This window comes from Pan troglodytes, chromosome 5, assembly GCF_028858775.2.
Source record: "Pan troglodytes isolate AG18354 chromosome 5, NHGRI_mPanTro3-v2.0_pri, whole genome shotgun sequence".
In the NCBI taxonomy this organism is placed as follows: Eukaryota; Metazoa; Chordata; class Mammalia; order Primates; family Hominidae; genus Pan; species Pan troglodytes.
Window position 1 is genome coordinate 58,413,800 of NC_072403.2, and position 21,480 is coordinate 58,435,279.

Below are 21,480 nucleotides of genomic sequence, written 5' to 3' on the forward strand. Positions count from 1 at the left end.
GACAACCTCATCTTTAAAAAATGCTAACATCTCAAAATATTTGGATATACTATTGAGTGGGAAAAAAATCGGAATTCAGCCTGTGCATTTTTATTACAACCATAAAAAATCACAGTGTCCAGGCACAAAAACAGAGTAAAAATTAAGTCAATTTTTTAAAGTGGAAGAGCTACAGGAGATCTGCTTATAAAAGTGGTATTTACACAGAAAAGAAAGTCCTTCAACAAAAACAACATGTAAAACGCAAAATCTCCATTATTTTTAAACATGTTATGATGGTTAGGTCACGCCTCAGTATAAAATATTTCAAGCAGCTGATCTCCATTTAATTTAACCTCATAGTTTTCTTCCCAGTGGGAGAGGGAGACAGCACTAAGCAGTGCTGAAGCCATATGATCTTTGAGAAGGGACAAGGTGAGGGGTAATTCAGGAGCTTGTGGCTCTTGGGGGAGGGCATTCATGGGCAGAGCCGGGGGCTGGGGGCTCAGGCACGCAGGGAGAAGTGGGGCTCAGAGGTCACCGAGAAGCCCTCCGCAAACCCACTCAATCTGTACTTTTTGTTTTGTTTGGCTTTTTTTTTTTTTTTTTTTTTTTTTTTGAGACAAAGTCTTGCTGTCTCGCCCAGACTGGAGTGCAGTGGCACAATCTCAGCTCACTGAAACCTACACTTCCCGGGTTCAAGTGATTCTCCTGTCTCAGCCTCCCAAGTAGCTGGAAGTACAGGCATGTGCCACCACACCGGGCTAATTTTTTGTATTTTTAGTAGAGATGGGGTTTCACCATGTTGGCCAGCCTGGTCTCAAACCCCTGACCTCAAGTGATCCACCCGCCTTGCCCCCACAGAGTGTTGGGATTACAGGCATAAGTCACTGTGCCTGGCCCAATCTGTAAATTTCTTAACAGTCTTCGTGGGTCAGGCAGCAATGTTTGAGTGTAAAAGGTATAGGCCAGGCACAGTGGCTCATGCCTGTAATCCCAGCCCTTTGGGAGGCTAAGACAGGCAGATCACTTGAGGTCAGGAGTTTGAGACCGGCCTGGCCAACATGGCGAAACCCCATCTCTACTAAAAATACAAAAATTAGCTGGGTGTGATGGTGCATGCCTGTAGTCCCAGCTACTCGGGAGGCTGAGGCAGGGGAATTGCTTGAACCCAGGAGGCGGAGGTTGCAGTGAGCCAATATCGTGCCACTGCACTTCAGCCTGGATGACAGAGTGAGACTCCATCTCAAAAAAAAAAAAAAAAAAAAATCATTTTGGGAGGCCGAGGTGGGCAGATCACCTGAGGTCAGGAGTTCGAGACCACCCTGGCCAACATGGCGAAACCCTGTCTCTACTAAAAATACAAAAGTTAGCCAGTGTGGTGGCGGGCACCTGTAATCCCAACTACTTAGGAGGCTGAGGCAGGAGAATCACATGGGCCTGGGAGGCAGAGGCTGCAGTGAGCCAAGATCACACCGTTGCACTCCAGCCTGGGAGACAAAGCAAAACTCTGTCTCAAAAAAAAAAAAAAAAAAAAAAAAAGATATGTCTGGTGAGGAACGGATGCACCAGGATGTACAGACTGTACATAACCTATAATATGAAAATTAGAGGCACATAAAATGGCTGCTTAATGACAGAGACAATACTCATGGAATTAATTAATTAATATTCAGGTACTCTGAACAAATACATTGAGTCCTTACTGTATATCAGGTTCTATAAGGATGCCATGCATGCATTATTCACTTATTTGGTCCTTTCAAAAACTCACTGAAGTAGGTACAAGAATTTTCAACCCCATTTTACTGACAAGGAAACGGCCACAGTTAAGTAACTTCATCATGTTATCTAGTTAAGTACAGGAGTCGGTAAAGAATCAGACAATCTAAATCAAAGCCTGCACTCACCACGCATGCATAACACCGTATTTATAAGCCCCATGTGACATGGCAATGAGAAATGGAGAATCAGGGTGTATGTCCTGATAAGGCAACTGAGCCTCAAATCTGCAGCCTATTTTTCCAGGGAAGAAGAGCCTGTGAGTTAATCATCATAATAAACCTTTTCCAAAAGGAGCTCTATATACTATATAAGAATGCCCTATCTTTCACTTTCAAGAGGTCTCCATGGAAATGAACAAAATCAAATGTGACCTGGAGCCAGTTCTCTGCAATCTGTTTAGTTTTACACATACCCCTAATCTGGGACTTCGGCCACGTCACCATGGCCATTTTTTAGACACAAAATGAAGAAAAGGCACTTAGGAGTAATCACAGAAGTCACTCCTAGAGGAAGCTGAGCTTGCAAGCTGAAGGACAGTATATTTAGCTTAAATATGATGACTGGAAAGTCTAGGATACTATATTTGGGCAAACTGTTGATTTGGGGTTTGGTGAAGTTCTGGTTTTGGCAGCAGCGCCCTTCTCCTGCCCTACCCCCACCTCAGGCCACGTGGGCTCAGCTACAGAGCACAGCTCTCGCACAAGCAAAACCTGCAGACTTGGCCTCCCCGGGGTTCTGGGGAGCAGAGCAATTCCTTCAGGGATTGACAGGGTGAGAAACTACTTGCAATCAACAAGTAGCCAAACCGGATGCCAGAAGAGAAGGAGCCCGGGAGCATCAGGTGAGAGCAGGCCCAAAAGCCCCCCACATCCAGTCCCATAAGGAGTACCTCACCACTCTGGCCATCCTGAACTGTAACCACTGGTTTTCCTATCTGTCTTCCCCATTAGACTGAGCAGGGAGTGTATCTTGATAATCTCAGAGCAGCTGCTCAATAACTGTGGAATGAACTGAAGAGTTCTGGAGATTGGTTGCACAGTGTGGATGTGCTTAACACTACTTAACGGCACACTTAAAAATGGTTAAGATGGCAGATTTAATGTTACATGTATTTTACATAATTTTTAAGAAAACACGACAGTGACACTATTACAGCAAACAAAAGGTAATAGCACTTGGATCCTTCTAACACTCACTGTATGAAATCTGGTAGCGTGTAGGTGGAGTAATTTGAGTTTAGGAAGTATGGGAGGGTTAACTAGGTGACCTCCCATACACCCTGTTAATGGTGAATCATGATTTGCTGCAACAAAAAGTCACAGAGCAATGGCAAATACGATCCCTCTATTAGGCTTTTCCATGTGTCCTAAAGAAGGAAGATTCAGGAAAATGTGTCAGTGGCTAGAGATGTGGCCCCAAACCCAACCAAGAAATCACACACCATTAATTCCAACAAATATTTTTCCTCACACCCTTCTAGCCTCAGACCTTGGAGCTGGCACTCTTATTTATTAACAGAGAGAGAGAGAAATGGAAAGCTGTTCAAGAACCTGTGCCTTCCTTATAGGACAAGAAGATGGCATTTCACAAAGTGGGATCTGTGGAATGTTACTATACACTACTTGGAAAGAGATGATCACAGACTTGAGAAATGGTGGATAGTACTTTAGTAAGTTTATATGCTCTGTGAATCTCCAAGAAAGGGGGCATGGTAGAAAGAGTTCTGCACACTTCTCTGGCCCAGAACCCCCAGCCCCCACTGTCATCCCCAGGGGTTTCAACAGCTTGGACTCCACATCAGGAAAGATCAGTGTAACAGACGCGACGGATTACTTGGAATATCCTGAGTTCAGATCCTGGCTCATCAATTTACTAGCTGTATCATCTAGGGCGAGTGACTTGAATTATCTTGGCCTCCATCTCCTTCTCTTTAAAATAGAGTAAAGGACTCAGGCTGTGAAGTCAGACACACGGACCTTGAATTGTGGCTCTGGCATTGATGAGCAACGAGAGTCCTTAGTCTTTCTAAACCTCAGTTCACTTATCTGTAAAAAGGGAGGCACCCCAGTATCTGCCACACAGGCTGATTGTGGGGGCTGAATAACAGAATACAGGTAGAGTGCTTTTTACAAGACTGAGCACAAAGCAGGTAGTAAATACAGAAGACACGCTTGTTATCTTTGATTCTATAAACTGTGAAGTGCTCTATAAATGCTACCTATTCTTTAAGGCCCAAGTCAAGTCCCATTCTTCATAAAGATTCCCCGATTGCTAGAACCTAAACACTCTCTCACCTCTGGGCTTACCCCATTTTTAAACTAGGTTTACAACAAATGTATCTGCACTGAATCATATGCCAATATGTGGTATTATATCCTACATTACTATCTAGTGGTTCAGACATAATTCTTATCTCAAGTTTTTTTTTTCCCCCAAAACAGAATTGTGGGAAGTTAACTGAATTTAAAAGCAATACACACCTACTGTAAGAAAATTTTAACAAAGAAACATATAGGCCGGGTGCGGTGGCTCATGCCTGTAATCCTAACACTTTGGGAAGCCGAGGCAGGTGGATCACCTGAGGTCAGGAGTTCAAGACCAGCCTGGCCAATGTGGTGAAACCCCGTCTCTATTAAAAATACAAAAAAATTAGCTGGGTGTGGTGGTGGGCGCCTGTAATCCCAGCTACTTCGGGAGGCTGAGGCAGGAGAATGACTTGAACCTGGGAGGCGAAGGAGGTTGCAGTGAGCCGAGATCATGCCATTGCACTCCAGCCTGAGTGACAAGAGCGAAACTGTCTCAAATAAAAAAAAAAGAGAGAGAGAGAGAAACATATGAAGTTGAAAGCTGAAGTCTTCCATAAACTATCTCCTAGAGAGATACCAATGTTGACAGTCTGCTGTGTATGATCTTTCCAGGTGTTGCCTGTGCATATATAAACATAAGGTTTCTTTAATTAAAATAGGCTCATCCTATACATACTAATTTGTAATCTATTTTTTTTGTCAGATATCAGTCCATGTCAACACAGAAAGATTGATCTCATCCTCTTTTAAACAGCTATAGAGTATTCCATTGTATGGCTATACCACAATTTACCTAATCTGTTCATTGTAGGTGGATATTTGGGTTATTTCAAATGAAGTCTGCTGTTAGAGCAGGAGCTGTGTCCTGTGTCCCGTGTGTTTTGGCATCTCCATGGAGTTCACACTGTCGTATGAACTCTAACAACATTTGCTCTGAGTCACAGAGGATTACTGGCTCACAGTTTATCAAATATAACTCTCAATAACCAGCACTGCTGGGTCAAGCCAGAATAATGGGCAATATTCATAATACTGGCCCTGAGCTATCACTCTCAGATCAAAATACAAGCTGTTCAATATCGTTTTGATGCTGGCTCCTTGCCTATATTAAAATTAATTAATGACCCAGCAATTCCACCCCCAAGGTATATATCCAAGAGAACTGAACACATGACATCCACACAAAAACTTGCACACGCGTGTTCAGAGCAGCATTATTCATAATCGCCAAAAGAGACAAACGTCCATCAACTGATGAATGCATAAACAAAATGCACTTCGCAGTACAATAAAATGATTCAGTCATAAAAAGAAATGAAATACTGATACATGCTACAGCATAGATGAACCCTGAAAACATGCTATGTGAAAGAAGCCAGGTACGAAAAACCACATATGGTATGATCCCATGTATATTAAATGCCCATTTGCGAGTCCAGAGACACAAAGTAGAGAGTTGTTGCTGGGGTGGAGATGCAAGTGGATATTAAGGTGGGATGGGGAGCAATGGGAAATGAATGCGAACACTTTTTTGTTCGTCTGTTTGTTTTGTAGAGACGGAGCCTCGCTCTGTCACCCAGGATGAAGTGCAGTGGCGCAATCTCGGCTCACTGCAACTTCCGCCTCCCAGACTTAAATGATTCTCCTGCCTCGGCCTCCCAAGTAGCTGGTACTACAGGTATACGCCGCCATGCCCGGCTAATTTCTTTTATACTTTAGTAGAGATGGAGTTTCTTCTTTTTTTTTTTTTTTTTGAGACGGAGTCTCGCTCTGTCGCCCAGGCTGGAGTGCAGTGGCAGAATCTGGGCTCACTGCAAGCTCCGCCTCCCAGGTTCACACCATTCTCCTGTCTCAGCTTCCCGAGTAGCTGGGACTACAGGCGCCCGCCACCACGCCCGGCTAATTTTTTTTTTTTGTACTTTTAGTAGAGATGGGGTTTCACCATGTTAGCCAGGATGGTCTCATCTCCTGACCTAGTGATCCACCCGCCTCGGCCTCCCAAAGTGCTGGGATTACAGGCGTGAGCCACCACGCCTGGTCCTAGAGATGGAGTTTCACTGTTTTGCCCAGGCTGGTCTCGAACTCCCAAGCTCAGGCAATCCACCCGCCTTGGCCTCCCAAAGTGCTAGGATTACAGGCGTGAGCCACCAGGCCAGCCAAACAGGTTTCTTTTGAAGATGGTGGAAATGTTTTGAAATTAGATAATGGCGATGTTGTAAAGCATGGTGAATACACTAAAAATCACTGTATCATACACTTTAAAAATCACTGTATCATACACTTTAAAATGGTAAATTTCATGGTACGTGAATTCTATCTCAATTTAAAAATGCAAAAAAAAAAAAAACTTTAAAAAGGGATTATCAACTGGTAATTCCACTTTACCACTCATGTATTGAAAATATATGAGATCCGATAGAATGTCAAGTGCTGTGCTGGGTACTAGAGATACTATGGTAAGCAATGCCTCCTGCCCTCAAAGAACGCACAGTGAGGTTATGGAGTATGACGGGCTGCACATGATAAACTTGGGGGTCATCAGAACCATGATAAGGGAAGCACAGGGAGAAAGGAGGGCTTTCCAGAAAAAGTGGGCTGCAGCTTGAGGAATGAGGAACAGCTGGCCAAGTGAAAATAGGAAGCATGTCCCGAGTAACTTGTATGAGGTGCCAGAGGCAACAGAAACGTCACAGAGGAGCTGAAATATAATCAATAGGAGAGAGCCCCATGACCCAAATGTGCCCAACAGAGTAACTTTAAAACTCCAACATGTATTTTGCCTCCTGTTACATACCAGGCACTTGCTAGATGCTGAGAATTTTTTTAAATTATACTTTAAGTTCTGGGGTACATGTGCAGAACGTGCAGTTTTGTTACATAGGTGTACACATGCCATGGTGGTTTGCTGCACCCATCAACCTGTCACCTACATTAGGTATTTCTCCTAATGCTATCCCTCCCTTAGCCCCCCACCCCACCACAGGCCCTGGTGTGTGATGTTCCCCTCCCTATGTCAACGTGTTCTCATTGTTCAACTCCAACTTATGAGAACATGTGGTGTTTGGTTTTGTGATGCTGAGAATTTAGCAGGGAGCAAGATCAATGAAGGCACTGGTAGAACTTTTAGTATGTAACCATACATTTCCATGGGTATACAGTAAACAGTCTATGGCTAATTGATTCACTGACCTGGACGTGGTATTTTAAAAGGACCAGTACAATTTGTCAATATCTATCAAAAATACAAATGCAGTTAATGCTTTGACCTTATCATCCCACTTCTGGGAAAATATCCAACAAGATATGCCTGTATAGGTACAAAATGACATATGTGCCAAGATATTCACTGCTGCATTGTTTATAAGAGCAAAACACTGGAAATGACCCAAGTGTCCATCAAAAGGGGACTGGTTAAATGAATTAAGGTGACCCTGCACAATGGAAGACTGGGCAACCTTCCATATAAATGAGGAAATTCTCTGTGTACTGACATGGAAAGATCGCCCAGATATTTTGTTAACTGAAAAGGCAAGGTGCAAAAGTATAAATAATACACTTCATTTTGTATAGGAAAGGAAACAGACAGATAAGCAGACAGACAGATATAAGGATGTATCTTATTTATAGCTGCTTGTATTTGCTTAAATAAACCCAACAAGACAAATACATAAAAGCCAATAAAAAGTGGTTACTTGGGGCCGGGCGTGGTGGCTCACATCTGTAACCCCAGGACTTTGGGAGGCTGAGGTGGGTGGATCACGAGGTCAGGAGATCGAGACCATCCTGGCTAACACGGTGAAACCCCGTCTCTACTAAAAATACAAAAAATTAGCCAGGCGTGGTGGTTGGCGCCTGTAGTCCCAGCTACTCAGGAGGCTGAGGCAGGAGAATGGCGTGAACCCAGGAGGCAGAGCTTGCACTCCAGCCTGGGGGACAGAGCGAGACTCAGCCTCAAAAAAAAAAAAAAAAAAAAAGTGGTTACTTGGGGACAGGGGAGCTAGATGAGAACAGGTGGGGAGGGACAGTTCTCAATGAATTCCTTTTTTATGTTTTTATTTTTGAGTCATGGGAATATATCACCTAATGGTACCTAATCAAAAACACTATTTTTTTTTTTTTTTTGGCCACATGAATGTATCTCCTAATGGTACCTATTCCAAAAAAAAAAAAAAAAAAAAAAAATTTAAGCTTTAAAAGGCTAAGATTATAGGCTCTCTTATCTGCATGCACATGCTAAAGTAGCCGGCATTCCTAATGTGCTCAAAAGCATCTCTTACTGGTTACCCGAGAACCCAAAAGAGACAGCAGGGATAGAAAAGCTTCAAATGACCACCAGCAGCAGAAAGGCAACTCACACACACACCATCCTGTGTGTGCATGGGACCATACCTGACAAACTCATACTGACTACGTGGTAGGTACAGAGGTGCTAGGGATACTGAGAAAATGTGAAACACCTCTTTCCTTGGGTCATGGAGGGATGGCTCCCAGCAAGTGCAAGGAGCCATGCCCAGCCCTACTGCCAGTGACCTTGCTAGTACAAATTGGAGTCACTCTCACACTGAAAAATCTTCAATGGCTCCCTATTACCTAAGCTGAAGACCAAACCCCAATTTTTAAACACCTCCATGGCCAGAACCCTGCCTGCCAGTCCGGTGTCACCTTTCACCACTTCAACCCTTAACCAGCCCCCACCCAGCCCACTCTGGCAATACAGAGACACTTGCCATATTCCCCCTGCGCCCATGCCTTCTCTCTGCCTGGAACTCCCTCTCCCCAGCACATCTGCCTGCCCCATGCCCCTCGAGCCTCAAGGAACAGCCCAAACATCTCCTTTTTAAAATGAACAGTCCCTACCCTTCCCAGAGGGTTTATGCTCTCTTCCCTGACACACACACTGTACCCACCACACACAAGAGCAGCAGTGACACTGTCACTCCCTAAGGACTCTCAACTCAATGGAAGCAGAATCTTTACCTCTTCATCCTTTATCCCTAGCCCCAAGAACAGGGCTTGGCAGACAGCAAATGCTTGGTCCAAGTCTGGCTGAATGAATAAACAAGAGAAAGACAGAGGTGGGGAGAAAGGAAGAATTAACCCTCTCAGGGCAGAGGGGCTGGAAAGCACGTTCTGAGCAGGTGGTGCTTTTGCCATATCTGAGGTGGGCCTCAAAAAAGAAATAGCAGTTATAGGATGAAATGGAGAATGAGATGACTTGGAGTGCGGGGTGCATGAACAAAAGCAGAGAAGCATGAAGGAGGAGGGAATGTTCAGGGAACACAGGTAGGTTGGTCTGCAATGAGGGTCAGGGCAGGGACGAGGCCTGAGGGAGGTGCAGAGTCCAGGACAAAGGCTGATCAGATTGCGGGGAAGCTTTGAAGCCAAGCTAATTGCCCAGCCTTTAGGCGGGCATCTTGGAAGGAGTCTAAGTAGGGAGACCCATGTTCAGCTCTGTGTTTGAAGACAATCCATGACAGCTATGAGGAGAAAGGATCAGAAAAGATGAGAGTGTGGGGTCCAAGTTAGGACCAACCATGGCCATTTAGGTGAGGAATATCAAACGCCCAAGCTAAAACAAAAGATCATTAGGGCGAGAGGAGACCCGGGGGCAATTCAGGAGGTAAAACCACTGGACTTAGTGAACAGACACTGGGGGCAAGGCAGGGGAGGGCAAGTGACGGCTGCGGGCTTCGGTTCCGGTATATACACTTGTTGAATTTCCCTCTCCTAGAGACCATGCAAACTACAGTCATGCATGGGGATGGTGGTATGGGAGCTAATACAATTGTGGTGTCACCAACAGGCCTTGGTAAGAAGACCCCTAGATACTAAACTAATCTGCTAGAAATCAGACAAAGGGAAAATCTCGCTGCATCTATTTCTAGGGGGTCTGGCAAAAGTTTAGAGATGAACAGCACACAATGGATCCACCAGTCCTCTTCATGTTATCACACGCACTTCAAAAAATTACTTACTGACACCTTCATCAGGAACTTCCAGGTGCAAACTATAGGTAGACCTCAGTACATAGCGAGTGCTAAGTAACTTTTCTGAATACATGTTACATACAGGCTGTGCCTACTTCTTCTGTCCACTGAACATGCCATGTCCCTCCCAACCTCCACTATCTCTGGAAAAGCCTCCACAAAGGAAGTTCCCACCCCCTGTGCCTCCGCTGAACACTGGAACAAAACCAGTTTCCTTAGGTAAGTCCACGGTATTTGCATGCAAGCGTCATTATGGCTTATTTAGCTAACAAAACAAAAGATAGAGGGAAAAGATGTTCTAACTGACTGGGTCCCTACCTTTTAAGAAATTAGAAGTTACACGAGATGCAAACAAATACCTTTTTATTATAATAAGTCCATAGGACACTTCAGTGATAAAGCCATATGAAGGCAATGCAAGAAGGTGAAACGGAATGATACGCACGTTCAGGAGCACCACTGGCATCACTGCACACCTCAGGGTTATAAGAAGGTCCAGAGAAAAGCCCTTTCTCTCTCCCAACTTTCACTGTCCTTGCCCGCCCCACCACTGTCCTGCTGCTTGCCTGTGTCACATGAAACATATGAGAAAGAGAGCTGAGAATGGCCTTGCAGTTTCTGAAGTCTCTGAATCAACACCAGAGACAGTTCAGCTGCTTTGGGGGCTTGCTTCCTGGTTGGGGGTTGAGACTGAAATTTCCCCAGGTGGAAGTTCTCACCTGGACCAGTGCCCCAGCCTCCTAACCAGACTTCCTGTCTCTAATCTCTAATCTCATCCCCTAAACCACTCTAGTAGTCTCCAGAGCAACCTCATCACACTGCTGTCTTTCCTAACAGTCTTTAAAGGCTCCCATTACCTCCAGGACAGTCTCAACTCCACGGCAGGACCTAAGGGGCCCTGGGTGATCTGGCCCCACCTCCACCCTTGTCCCCGCTGCATCCCACCTCCAGAGCATCCTATGACACCAGTGTGCTGAGTGTCCAATGCTTCACACCAGCTCATCTGTCTACAAAGGACGGACTATTCTATCGCCCTCCCATATCTCCTTCTTTCTCTGGCCTTATCTAGCATCCATCTATCCCTATTCTGAGCTAGGAGACCCCCTCCATGTTCCCAAAGCATCCCCTCTAGTACACTACACTTACTGAGTGAGCGCCACTGTGTGTGCTAGACCAGAAGACCCATATGGCAGCTCAACTGGGGTAGTCATCATCAAGTGACTGTACTTGCCTCCTTTTATCTATCTCCCTTATGAGATGGTAAATTCCTTGTGATTAAGCAATGTGTCCTTTTTCTCTGTGTTCCCAGCAACTAGAATGATGGTTCACACAAAAGCACTGCTTAATCAACATTTGCAGAACAAGGGGCAAGAGGTCAAAACCAGCCCAGTTCAGACTCACGTCCCTGGGGCCATGTGAGCAGCAACCCAACTGGTAGGGCTGAGAAACCAACAACATTGGTCAAGTTACACTTAGCTATGCCACAGCTGCAGGCTAAAGGCGTGGTAAGTGGTCAGTGAAAATCTGGCGAGGCCATAGTTGTCATGCCTGAAGTTATCTGGACCTAGGAAATGCAGGGAAGAGTAGCTGAGAAGTGTCACATTCTCTTCTTTCTGAAGCTCCAAAAATGAGCACAGTAGAGAGAGTTGTATCAACAAATATGTTAGCTGGCTTGAATTTCAATTTCAGCATTTTGTACAGAGTAGGTGTATGTGCTGAATGATTATAAATAAAATAAAACTCAATGGCCAAATGGTTGAATAGTGTTGAATGTAGATATTTCCCAGGCTGGGCGAAGAATGACAGAAATGTTTCTTTTACATTTCTTGGGTAATAAAATGTACTATGCAGCAGACCAACTTTGCTTTTTACTTCAGCGCTATAAAACTGTAGCTTTCCAGAAATTTCTACGGATGAATCAGTCTGGATAGCCAAATTCTCCATATTGCCACAGATTTAGTTTTGAAACTTCAACATTGTTCATTATGGATGGCAATCTTAAAGTCTCAAAGCCAAACCCAGATTCCTTTCCAATATACAGATTTTCTCTTTCTCCACCATGGGTTCTGCTAAGCCATATTTCATGCCAACCCCAAATTTGTGCTAGAACCTGGTTTCAACTCAAATAATAAATGAAACCAAGATTAGAAGTGAGCCCACTAACCTAATGGAGCACAATGTTTGCCTAGCTACTACTCCTAAATCTATAGGATTGGGGAAAGGTGCCTCTCTCCTTCTCCTCCCAATTTCTGACTGGCAATTTGAGTTTTATACACATTTTCCAGTCCTGTTCTACATGTCCATGTTAAGAAGGCACAACCAGGCCGCCGGACATTTGACACATCCATGAAGCAGGTGAGCCCCAGAGAGGTGAAGGGCCTTGCATGGGCCACAAGGCTATTTAATGGAAGAATCCAGGCCCCTGTCCTCGCCCCTTTCACTGCACGCTTCCCTGCTGCAGGCCCTCCATTGGCACCAGCCATAATTCATTCCTCAAGAACCCTGAAAGAAGGGCACACGTTCCAGCCATCATAACCAAACCAGAACCCTGCTATTCTTTTAAAAAATTAACTACCACCTGTTCCTTTCTACTTCAACATTCCTCCTCCAGTCACAAAATCCATACAAACAAGTTATTCCTTGCCCGTTGAGGTCACAAGTTGATCAAGTACAAAGTTGGACTACAAACTAAAAACACAGTCTCAACTCCAAAACCATGGGTCTGAAAAGTTCCAATTCTGCTCTGAGTTCTGAGGAATTCTTCTCAGCCGGAAACCAGGCATTGTGAGGCTGGCCCTGTGATTTCCTGCAGGACTCCAGGAATTGCTGGAGGGAAAGCCTGTTTATCCTGGGATTGCTCCTCCAGGTCAGGAGCTCCCAGACTGCTCTTAACCTTCATGAAAGGAGCTGATAAATAATTATGTAAGTTCTGTCTCTATCCTTTGTCTTGAGGTAGGTACATCCTTCTCCCTCTCCAATAGCCACAGAAGTCTTCATAACAGTGCTGGGCCCCTCAACAGCCTCTTTTTAAAAGTCTCTATAAAAAGAAAAATTAAATACCCTCTAAGACAGAATATCTACACTTATATAATAAAGATGAAGGAACAAACTGATTAAACTAACAATACTCTGTCCCTGCAAAATTCAGGGGCTTTATTAAGAAGTCCTCTTTCCATTTCAAAGGCAGGGCAACTGAGGCTCAGACAGCTATGTCCTTCCCACCAGAGGTACAATCATCAGCTCCACCAACCCAAAAAAGACATTAGAGATCATGTTTGGGTTTGATGTTTAAAGTCTTAAGAAACCATATGGAAGAGTTCTCCTAACTCCAGCCAGGGTTTCAATCAATACAGGCCAGCACCTTGATCTTCAGAACTATGAGAAATAAATGCAGGGCCAGGCACGGTGGCTCATGCCTGTAATCCCAACACTTTGGGAGGCCAAGGCAGGCAGATCACCTGAGGTCAGGAGTTCGAGACCAGCCTGGCCAAAATAGTGAAACCCCATCTCCACAAAAATACAAAAATTAGTCATAGTGACAGGCACCTGTAGTCCCAGCCACTTGGGAGGCTGAAGTGGGAGAATCGCTTGAACCTGGGAAGTGGAGGTTGCAGCAAGCCAAGATTGCACCACTGTACTCCAGCCTGGGCGACAAAGCAAGACTCCATTTAAAAAGAAAGAAAGAAAGAAAGAAATGCAGGTTGTTTAAACCACCAAATCTATGGCATTTTTGTCATAGCAGCCCAAACAGACTGCCTTTATGCAATAACGTATGTATAAGGGTACAAACTGTGCCTCACAAGGTATCTAAAAGTGACCACCACTCTTCTGCTTGAATACTAACCACACTACACCCAGGGCATTAGTTCTTAATTTAATAAACCACCCCTTCCATCAACAGCAATGGCTCGAGGTTGAGGCCCAATAGTTTGAGGACACACCTGCCACTCACATCAAGTTTAAGACCTGACTCCTATCCACAAATAATCTATCAGCTTTAAGCTACCATACTAAGACCTCTTTGAGAAGAGGGACCCCACCTATTCATCTCTGCATTCCCAGAGCTCAGCACAGGCCCAGAACAGGCACTCAAGCACTCAATAAAAAGCTGCCAAATAAATGAGCAAAGCACTCAATTTCAAGACTTCTACACAAATATTGGCATTCAAATATTGGAATTCAAATTCACTAGAATTCCAGTGGGCAGAGCTGTAGAAGACCACCAGAGATGAGTCAGAAGACTTGGATTCTAGCCCCCGTTTTGCCAAAAATTCACTCTACTATCCTGGGCAAATCTCCCAGCCAATGAGGGTCTTATTTTTTCTGTAAACACAGTAGAAGACTTCTTAGGTTTCCCTCTAAGATCTTAAACTTATAAAATACAAAGCAAAGATGTGCCCTTGAGCTACAGCTACAATGTTAACTTGATGATAAGGGCAGTAAAAATATAACAGCCAGAGTCATCTTTTCTTACACAGATGCTAGATAGCAGCAGGCAGTAACTTTACTAGTAGGTAAAGCTCCTGTGTGTTTGCTTATGTTCACACGTTATATACACACACATTTGGGTCACTCCCTGTAGTCTCTTTCAGGGAGATGCAAATTTCAATAATTGTTCCAGGCAGAAAAGCCTCCAAGTGGAACAAAGACCTACAGACATTACTTCCAGGTAATAAACAGATTCCACTCAGACAAAGAAAAATAAAGCAGCCGGTGGCTACATTCCACAGACACCCCATTTGTGGAAGCATTGGGGCTGAGCTCTAAATGTGAGCCAGACGTTGCTGAGTTCTTATTTTGGCTCCGAGTCTAACTTGGAGTGGATGGTCCTTGGCCAAGTCTGTGCTCTAGAAGCCAGGCTCTGGATGAGTATGGCAACCCCCATAAACCATCCCGATTACAGGGTGAGGCGAGTGAAGCATTTCACAGATGTAAAGTGCTGCCAGCCCCTCCAGACAAATGAGGAAAGCCGTCACGAGGCAACGTGGCTTGGTGGAGAGCCACAGAGCAGCCCCTCTCCTAACCTTGGGCTCCTACAAACTCACCAGAGGCCTCAGAGATCTGCCCCAATCCTCCCTGCCTCCCCCCCACCCACACACACACACTCTGCCTCCATTTCCCCTGGACCACACACACACACACACACACACACACACACTCTGCCTCCATTTCCCCTGCTGAAAAGCAAGGACTTTTTGCAAGAGTCACTTGCAAAGCTCTTTAAACCACACAGTTAACTCACAATGTTAACCAGCTGCGACCAAGTTAGGTGTCGTTCTCCTCTACTGTGGGACATCTGAGACAGTAGAGGTATACCAAGGCAAAGTAATAGAATGTATAAAAGATAAAGGTCTGTTTGTGAAATAAGAAGGGCTGTTCAGGAACCATGTTAGTACTTTTACTGTTTCCCCCCACCCCTTTCTTTAACCATTAGGTACCAATGGATACCAGATACACAGAGCTGAATAAAAAGGTTAAGAGATACTATCAGTAAAGTTTCCCACCAAAGCCTGCTAATAGCGCTCTCGCTGATTAGAAAGCACTTCTGTCATTTGGGAACTCTAATCCGCTCTTATCAACCCTCTGGCTTTGCCATTTATAAGGGTAGGAATGAGAGGTACATCAGCTATGCCACAGAGTGATTTCTGGGGCCCCTGCCCATGAAGAAGCAGATCAAAAAGGAGCTCATGCCTGCCAGAGTGAAGCTTTCACCATAGCAACACATGTTATTCTACAAACAGTCGGGACTAAGGCACTCTGTTGTGACCGGTCCGGACAGTGCCCCCGAGAAACGAGTGACTGAGGGTTCAGACAACAGAGCAGGCAAGAGAAAAGTGATACCTATTTAACTTGCAGGGCAGTCTCCCTGTGGTTTTTACTTCTCCACAAAGTTAATAGTGGCAGCCCTAAGACCCTCCAGTACCCACGGACTGTGTTCTAATAAGATAGATGTCAAAGAGAAAACAGGTGTTCTCCATGGAGCAGCTGCACCACCAGGCTCCCTGGGGAAAAGAAGTTCTGGGGTAGAGAGATTGGTCTATTTGGAGATTAGATGGCTAGCAGTGGAGAACTTGGGGGAAAGGTCTCCATCTCAAAACATATCATCTCTAAAATGAAATACAGCCAGGATGCTCAATGAGCCACCTGAGGATGAAACGTGGACTCCCAGACCCACCAATGAAGTCAATACCAATAGTCACCCGTGTACTTGTTGAGACCATTAAGTGCCCATGTGCCAGGTACAGTGCTGGGTATTTTTACACATATTAGCCTTCACTGGGTAGTTAGGGTTAAAATGTCATTAACCAATCAATGTCACTTTTCTGGATATCACATTTGTGCCAAGGAAAGAAACAGGAAAAATCAGTGTGCCATTACATCCCATAGGATAGGATTACACTTGAGGCTTGACCAGTAGAAAATCTAGCTCCAAATTTCTGCTCTGTTGCTCATATCATGGAGACATCTGTACAGAAATCCAGAACAAGAGTGCTCAAGAGAGTACGTAACCCTCCTTGGTTTCCTCTGTCTAACTTCTCTAGAACACCATGGATAGAGTAAGTAAAAGGCTAAAAGGGAGATGCATAAAGTTAGGAACTAGAAAAGCTGGCAAAGGAACTTCTTCGAAAATGCATTAGAAGTTAGTCAAAGAGGCCAGGCGCAGTGGCTCAGGCCTATAATCCTAGCACTTTGGGAGGCCAAGGTGGGCGGATCACCTGAAGTCAGGAGTTCGAGACCAGCCTAGCCAACATGGTGAAACCCCGTCTCTACTAAAAATACAAAAATTAGCAGGGTGTGTGGCATGTGCCTGTAATCTCAGCTACCTGGAAGGCTAAGGCAAGAGAATCGCTGGAACCTGGGAGGCGGAGGCTGCAGTGAGCTGAGATTGCACCACTGCACTCCAGCCTGTGCGACAGAGCGAGACTCCTTCTCAAGTTGATCCGTGTCCACAGATGTATTATGTGTGCCATTTGCACACGTCTTTCTATGAACACAATAGAAGCAGGATTGTTTTATGATGCTGCTAACATTCACAGACAGGACCCGCAGCCACATTTCAGGTTATGATGCCTACAGGTATGTCTGGGAGGATATGAACCAGTGCCATGGAAGCCATGTACTAGCAGGTGGTGACACAATGGGCTCCCATTGTATATGCTGCAAACATTTCACCCTGACAAGTCAATCAGTGTCAGGAGCAGGGAAGAAGGTGGTTCCTGAAGAAAAGGTAAATCTGCCAAATCTGCCTCTAAAACAATTAAAAAGCAAAAACCAGCCATCACCAAGAACTCCTCTGGGTCCCTCAACCTTTAAGTCATCACAGACCAAAAAGAAACCAAACCTACAAATGATAGGCTCAGAATTGTGGAAACATTTTTTTGCAGCTTCAGAGCCTGTAAATGAGCTTAAAAAAAAAAGTTTCAGTCCTGAACTGACATTTTAAAGGTAGTATATAAATTGCTTCCTCTCTCTTCGGAGCACCCCCTTTTTCCTCATTCTCCATTCGCTAATGAAAGACTTTTCCTCTTCCCCTGCCTGTTTCAATTTGAAACGTGGCACAGAACAGGACACTGGAAGGAGAAGGGAAGGTGGAGGGGGAGGAGGCTACTTTCAAATCTGACACACATACCCCCCAGCCAGCTGTCCACACCCTGGTTGACGGTCAGGCCAGACTCCACCTAAGACAGGACTGAAGGACCAAAGAGTTGAGTAGAAAACTCCCCCTGCGCCACCTCTCCCAAAAGCAGACTTAACGGTGGAAAGGAAGGAGGGGGAAAATAAAGTTCCACATTCCTGACATTTTTTAGCCAAGTGCTGTGGCTGCACAGAGCAGCTTCTCTATTCCAAGCAGCCTGTAGGACTGGGAGAAAACCTGGGTTCAGGGGGGAAAAGCTGCCCCCTGCCTTCGAAACAGGATGGCTCAAAACTAAACCAAAATTGGGGTAGCAATAGGGGTGAGTGGTGAGGGGAGAGACAGCCTTTCACATGTGTTCTCAAAAGGAAATTATCCCAAGGGAAAGAATTTAGAGTCATCATCTCCCTAGGGACAGAGAACTAAAGCCCTGGGGTCCCTAACGGGGAAACAGAAGCCCCCTGAATGCAGAAGAGGTGACCAGTGAGTGGGGGAAAGAGCAACGCAGGGATGCAATGCAGACACAAGGGCTGTGGCTGCCTGGGGCGTGGGCTGATGGGGGAGAGGGACCCAGCCCATTGGCAGAGGCACGACAGAGGTCCCCAGAAGGAGGAATGGCCAAGAGAGTCGCTCTTTGTGGGAAGAATTATAATTGAGTTTTCCTGGCTCAGCTTCCGAATGAAGGAATCCTAGCCAGGGCCAAGTCAGAACCCCAAAAGCCTATGTCCTCTCACCCCTTTCTCCCATTCCCCTTGCACCTCTTCCTGCCGTCACTTCTAGGAAAAGGGTGGTGAGTCCCCAGTTGCACCTACCATCGCACCATATGCATCCCTACATACCCACACATGCACACCACACACTTCCAGAGAGAAACCCAGAAGATCCTAAGTGATATCCAGCCAGTCCTGTGCTTGGTTATGAGGCGTCTCCCCAGGCTTTACTCTGAGTGTGAAGATGCCCACATTTGTTTCTCTGTGGTACCTACAGTATCCAGGACGCTTCTGCTCTCATTTGATAGAGGCAGCAGTTCCAAACTCCCCCTCCCCACCCCCAGGAATACTTATCTCTGTGGAGAGTTAGTTAGTCGGTGGGTAAAGACAGTGAGGCCCCCACCATGTGCCCAGCACAGAAGAACACAAGACCTTCTTACTGGAGGCTTAGGGCAAAGCCCTCTTTCTCCCAGAGAAGCACAGACTGATGATCTCACAAAGTACCTCCAAAAGAAGGAGACACCTGCCCTGTAGGTCCTGTAGGTTCAAGGTGCTATGGGAAGAAGTGATGGGCTTGGCAGGAAAAGGGGGCCTGTAGGCATTTCAACCAGGGGCCTTGCTACACTCCCCAATACAAGCCTAAGGGGGAGGAAGAGTAGTTTTGTTTGTTGTTCTTCTCGTCTTGGGCCTTTCTCTTTCACCAGATACTGGAAATAAGAGCTCTTAACACCTTTCAACTTTTAGAGTGGCAGGTTTAATGCACAGGACTTTCCATAAGACTAGAGACCCAGGGAAGGAGTTAGGTACCAAACTCAAATGCTGGCAGCCCTTTCTGAGCAAAGATAAAACAGGGAGGGCCACAAACCCTAACAAACGCTAGAAATATGACACAGAGAGCCACAGGCTATGCGAGAAACTTCGTCGCTGCAGAGCCTGTGGCTTTGAGGTTTACAGCTGTCACGTGTATCTTTCCAGCCACACCCTCCAAGGCTGGGGACACGCACTTGGAGGCCTCTTAGAATGGAGGACAGCAAACAGACAGCGGAGAATGCGCTGGGCAAAGGAAATTCTGTTATTTTGTTAAGCTATTATTATGATAAATAATCACAGGGCTCCAGGCGCAAGAGACTTTTTCATGTTGGTAGGAGATGTTATGGCTTTTGTTGCTGATATGATCTCAGTTAAACCTTACAACCACCCTGTGAGGAAGACCAGTTTTATGAACGTCTTTAATGATGGGGAAACTGAGGCTGCAGTCAGTTTTCAGTCAGACTAGTCACAGAACAGGGACTGAGACACACGGATATGACTCTGTGTGACACCACACACTTCCAGGGGAGAACCCAGAACAAGGTGGAGCAAGGCCGACCCAATATACCACTAGAGAGAGCTGTGAGAGGGCGAGGAAGGAGAGAGGGACTGAACTAAAGGAGCACTATCAAAAAGTGGAGTGGAGACCCCAGTCCTAGCACCACCGTTTATTTCCTACAGACCCTAAAGCCCAGCCACGGACACATTCATTCATCCAACCCTGACTTGGCCACCACAAGAATGTTCCCAGCTTGAGGGCAGCTTCGCCAGCCAATTAGGGCCCTTGTCATTCGCAGAGATACAGGGAACCCGAGACAGAGGGACAGGGAAGGAAATTTAGCCAGGCAAGCCATCCTCCATCTCCAAGGAAGTTTGTAAATGATCACAGCTTCCTAACCCAACCGTGAGAATGCAATAAGCAAGCTGACGCAGAAGGGAGGACAAGGAGTCTCAGGAACCAGAGGAGACCACGGTGAGAGTGAGGGGAATGTCGCTCACATATCTCACTTCTGAGACAAGATATACCGCAACAAACCCATGCCAAGCTTCCTCCAGTTCTTCCCACTTTTGAATATCACATTTTTCTTGCTCTGCAAGAGTAGGGAATCCTTCCCATCAGTCTTGTGAATTCTGACCCCTTGCTGGCTTTCTACAACTCCCTGCCTGGGAGGCCGACACCAGGACATTGCTGTTGGGGGTGGGATCCCCATCCTCTGCCCCCCACTCCTACACTATAAGAGAATCAACTTTCCCCAAAAAGTGGAGGGTATCCCTGTCTCTCTTCTTGTCTCTGTAAAGGGGGTGAAGCTCTGGGTCGCCGCAGATGGATCTAAAGGGACAGTTCACGGAGTGGTAAAGGATATCCAAAAATTGGCCTTCTAGAGCACAGCAAAAAAGTGGGAGCGACACGAGAGCAGAAGGCCACTGCTGGGATGGGGCCAGGGCCACACGTGAACATCCGAGCACGTTCCAGAGCTGAGATGCAAAACACCCAGGAAATCACATAGGAAGTGGAAAAGGTTCTGGGTCTCTCCCACTGGAAAAGCCCAGAAGAGCTAGTGGCCACCCCTTGGGGTAAGAGGGGGTTGTGCAATGACTGCGGGTCTGGGAGTCTCTGGGCTTGGCTCCTGGACGCCAGAAAGGGAACCCCACGCGTCAAGCCAGGGTGGCAGCGCGGCGGTTGGTTCGAGGCCAGGCTGGGGTTTCAGGGCTGCAGACAGAGCTGCAGGATACGATGAGTGCCCAAGGGGGCGGCAGAGCATGGCATGGCTGGCACGGCGCGGAGCTGGGGGTGCTGTCTGGGCTGGCCGGGGTACAGGCCGGAGGGGTACAGTGCACAAAGCCGGGGTGCCGATAACGTACACGGCAGCCAGGAGCCTCCGATCAGAGGAGGGCCCGCTGACCTGCAGGGGTGTGCCGGGCGGTGCACGACAGGGGGCACTGTCCCTCCAGCTCCCTCCTCCCCAGGCTCTCACCTCGAACATAAGCCCGATGAGGACGCAGAGCACCAGGCAGAAGCCGATGTCCGCATGGTTGTGGATGACGAACTCCTGGCTGAAGAGCGGGTAACTTTTCGTCCTCCTGCGGAAAGCCATGGCAGCGGGCGCGCAGCGGCCGGCGGGGCCCGCACCCTGCGCTCACGAACCGCAGCGCAAACTTCTCCAGCACCGGCCCGGTCCGCCCGCCGGCCCGCCGCCCGCTCTCCCACAGCCGCCCGCCCGCCCAGCGCGGAACAACTTCGGGGCCCGCCCCCTTCCTCCGCCCGCCCC

At 46.4% G+C, this 21,480-nt stretch overlaps 1 protein-coding gene across 2 annotated transcripts in view; it reads right to left on the reverse strand.

Moving 5' to 3' along the window:
• TRAM2 (translocation associated membrane protein 2) overlaps nt 1–21,463 on the reverse strand; it is a 79,843-nt gene extending 58,380 nt beyond the window's left edge. The window contains exon 1 of one of the 2 annotated variants that reach the window (XM_518539.9): nt 21,187–21,463. In XM_518539.9, the coding sequence (XP_518539.2) occupies nt 21,187–21,306 (120 nt within the window). In that variant the 5' untranslated portion in view covers nt 21,307–21,463. The remainder of the gene's footprint in view (nt 1–21,186) is intronic. The other variant, XM_016955667.4, reaches the window with a different exon arrangement.
• Nucleotides 21,464–21,480: the final 17 nt, after the last annotated feature.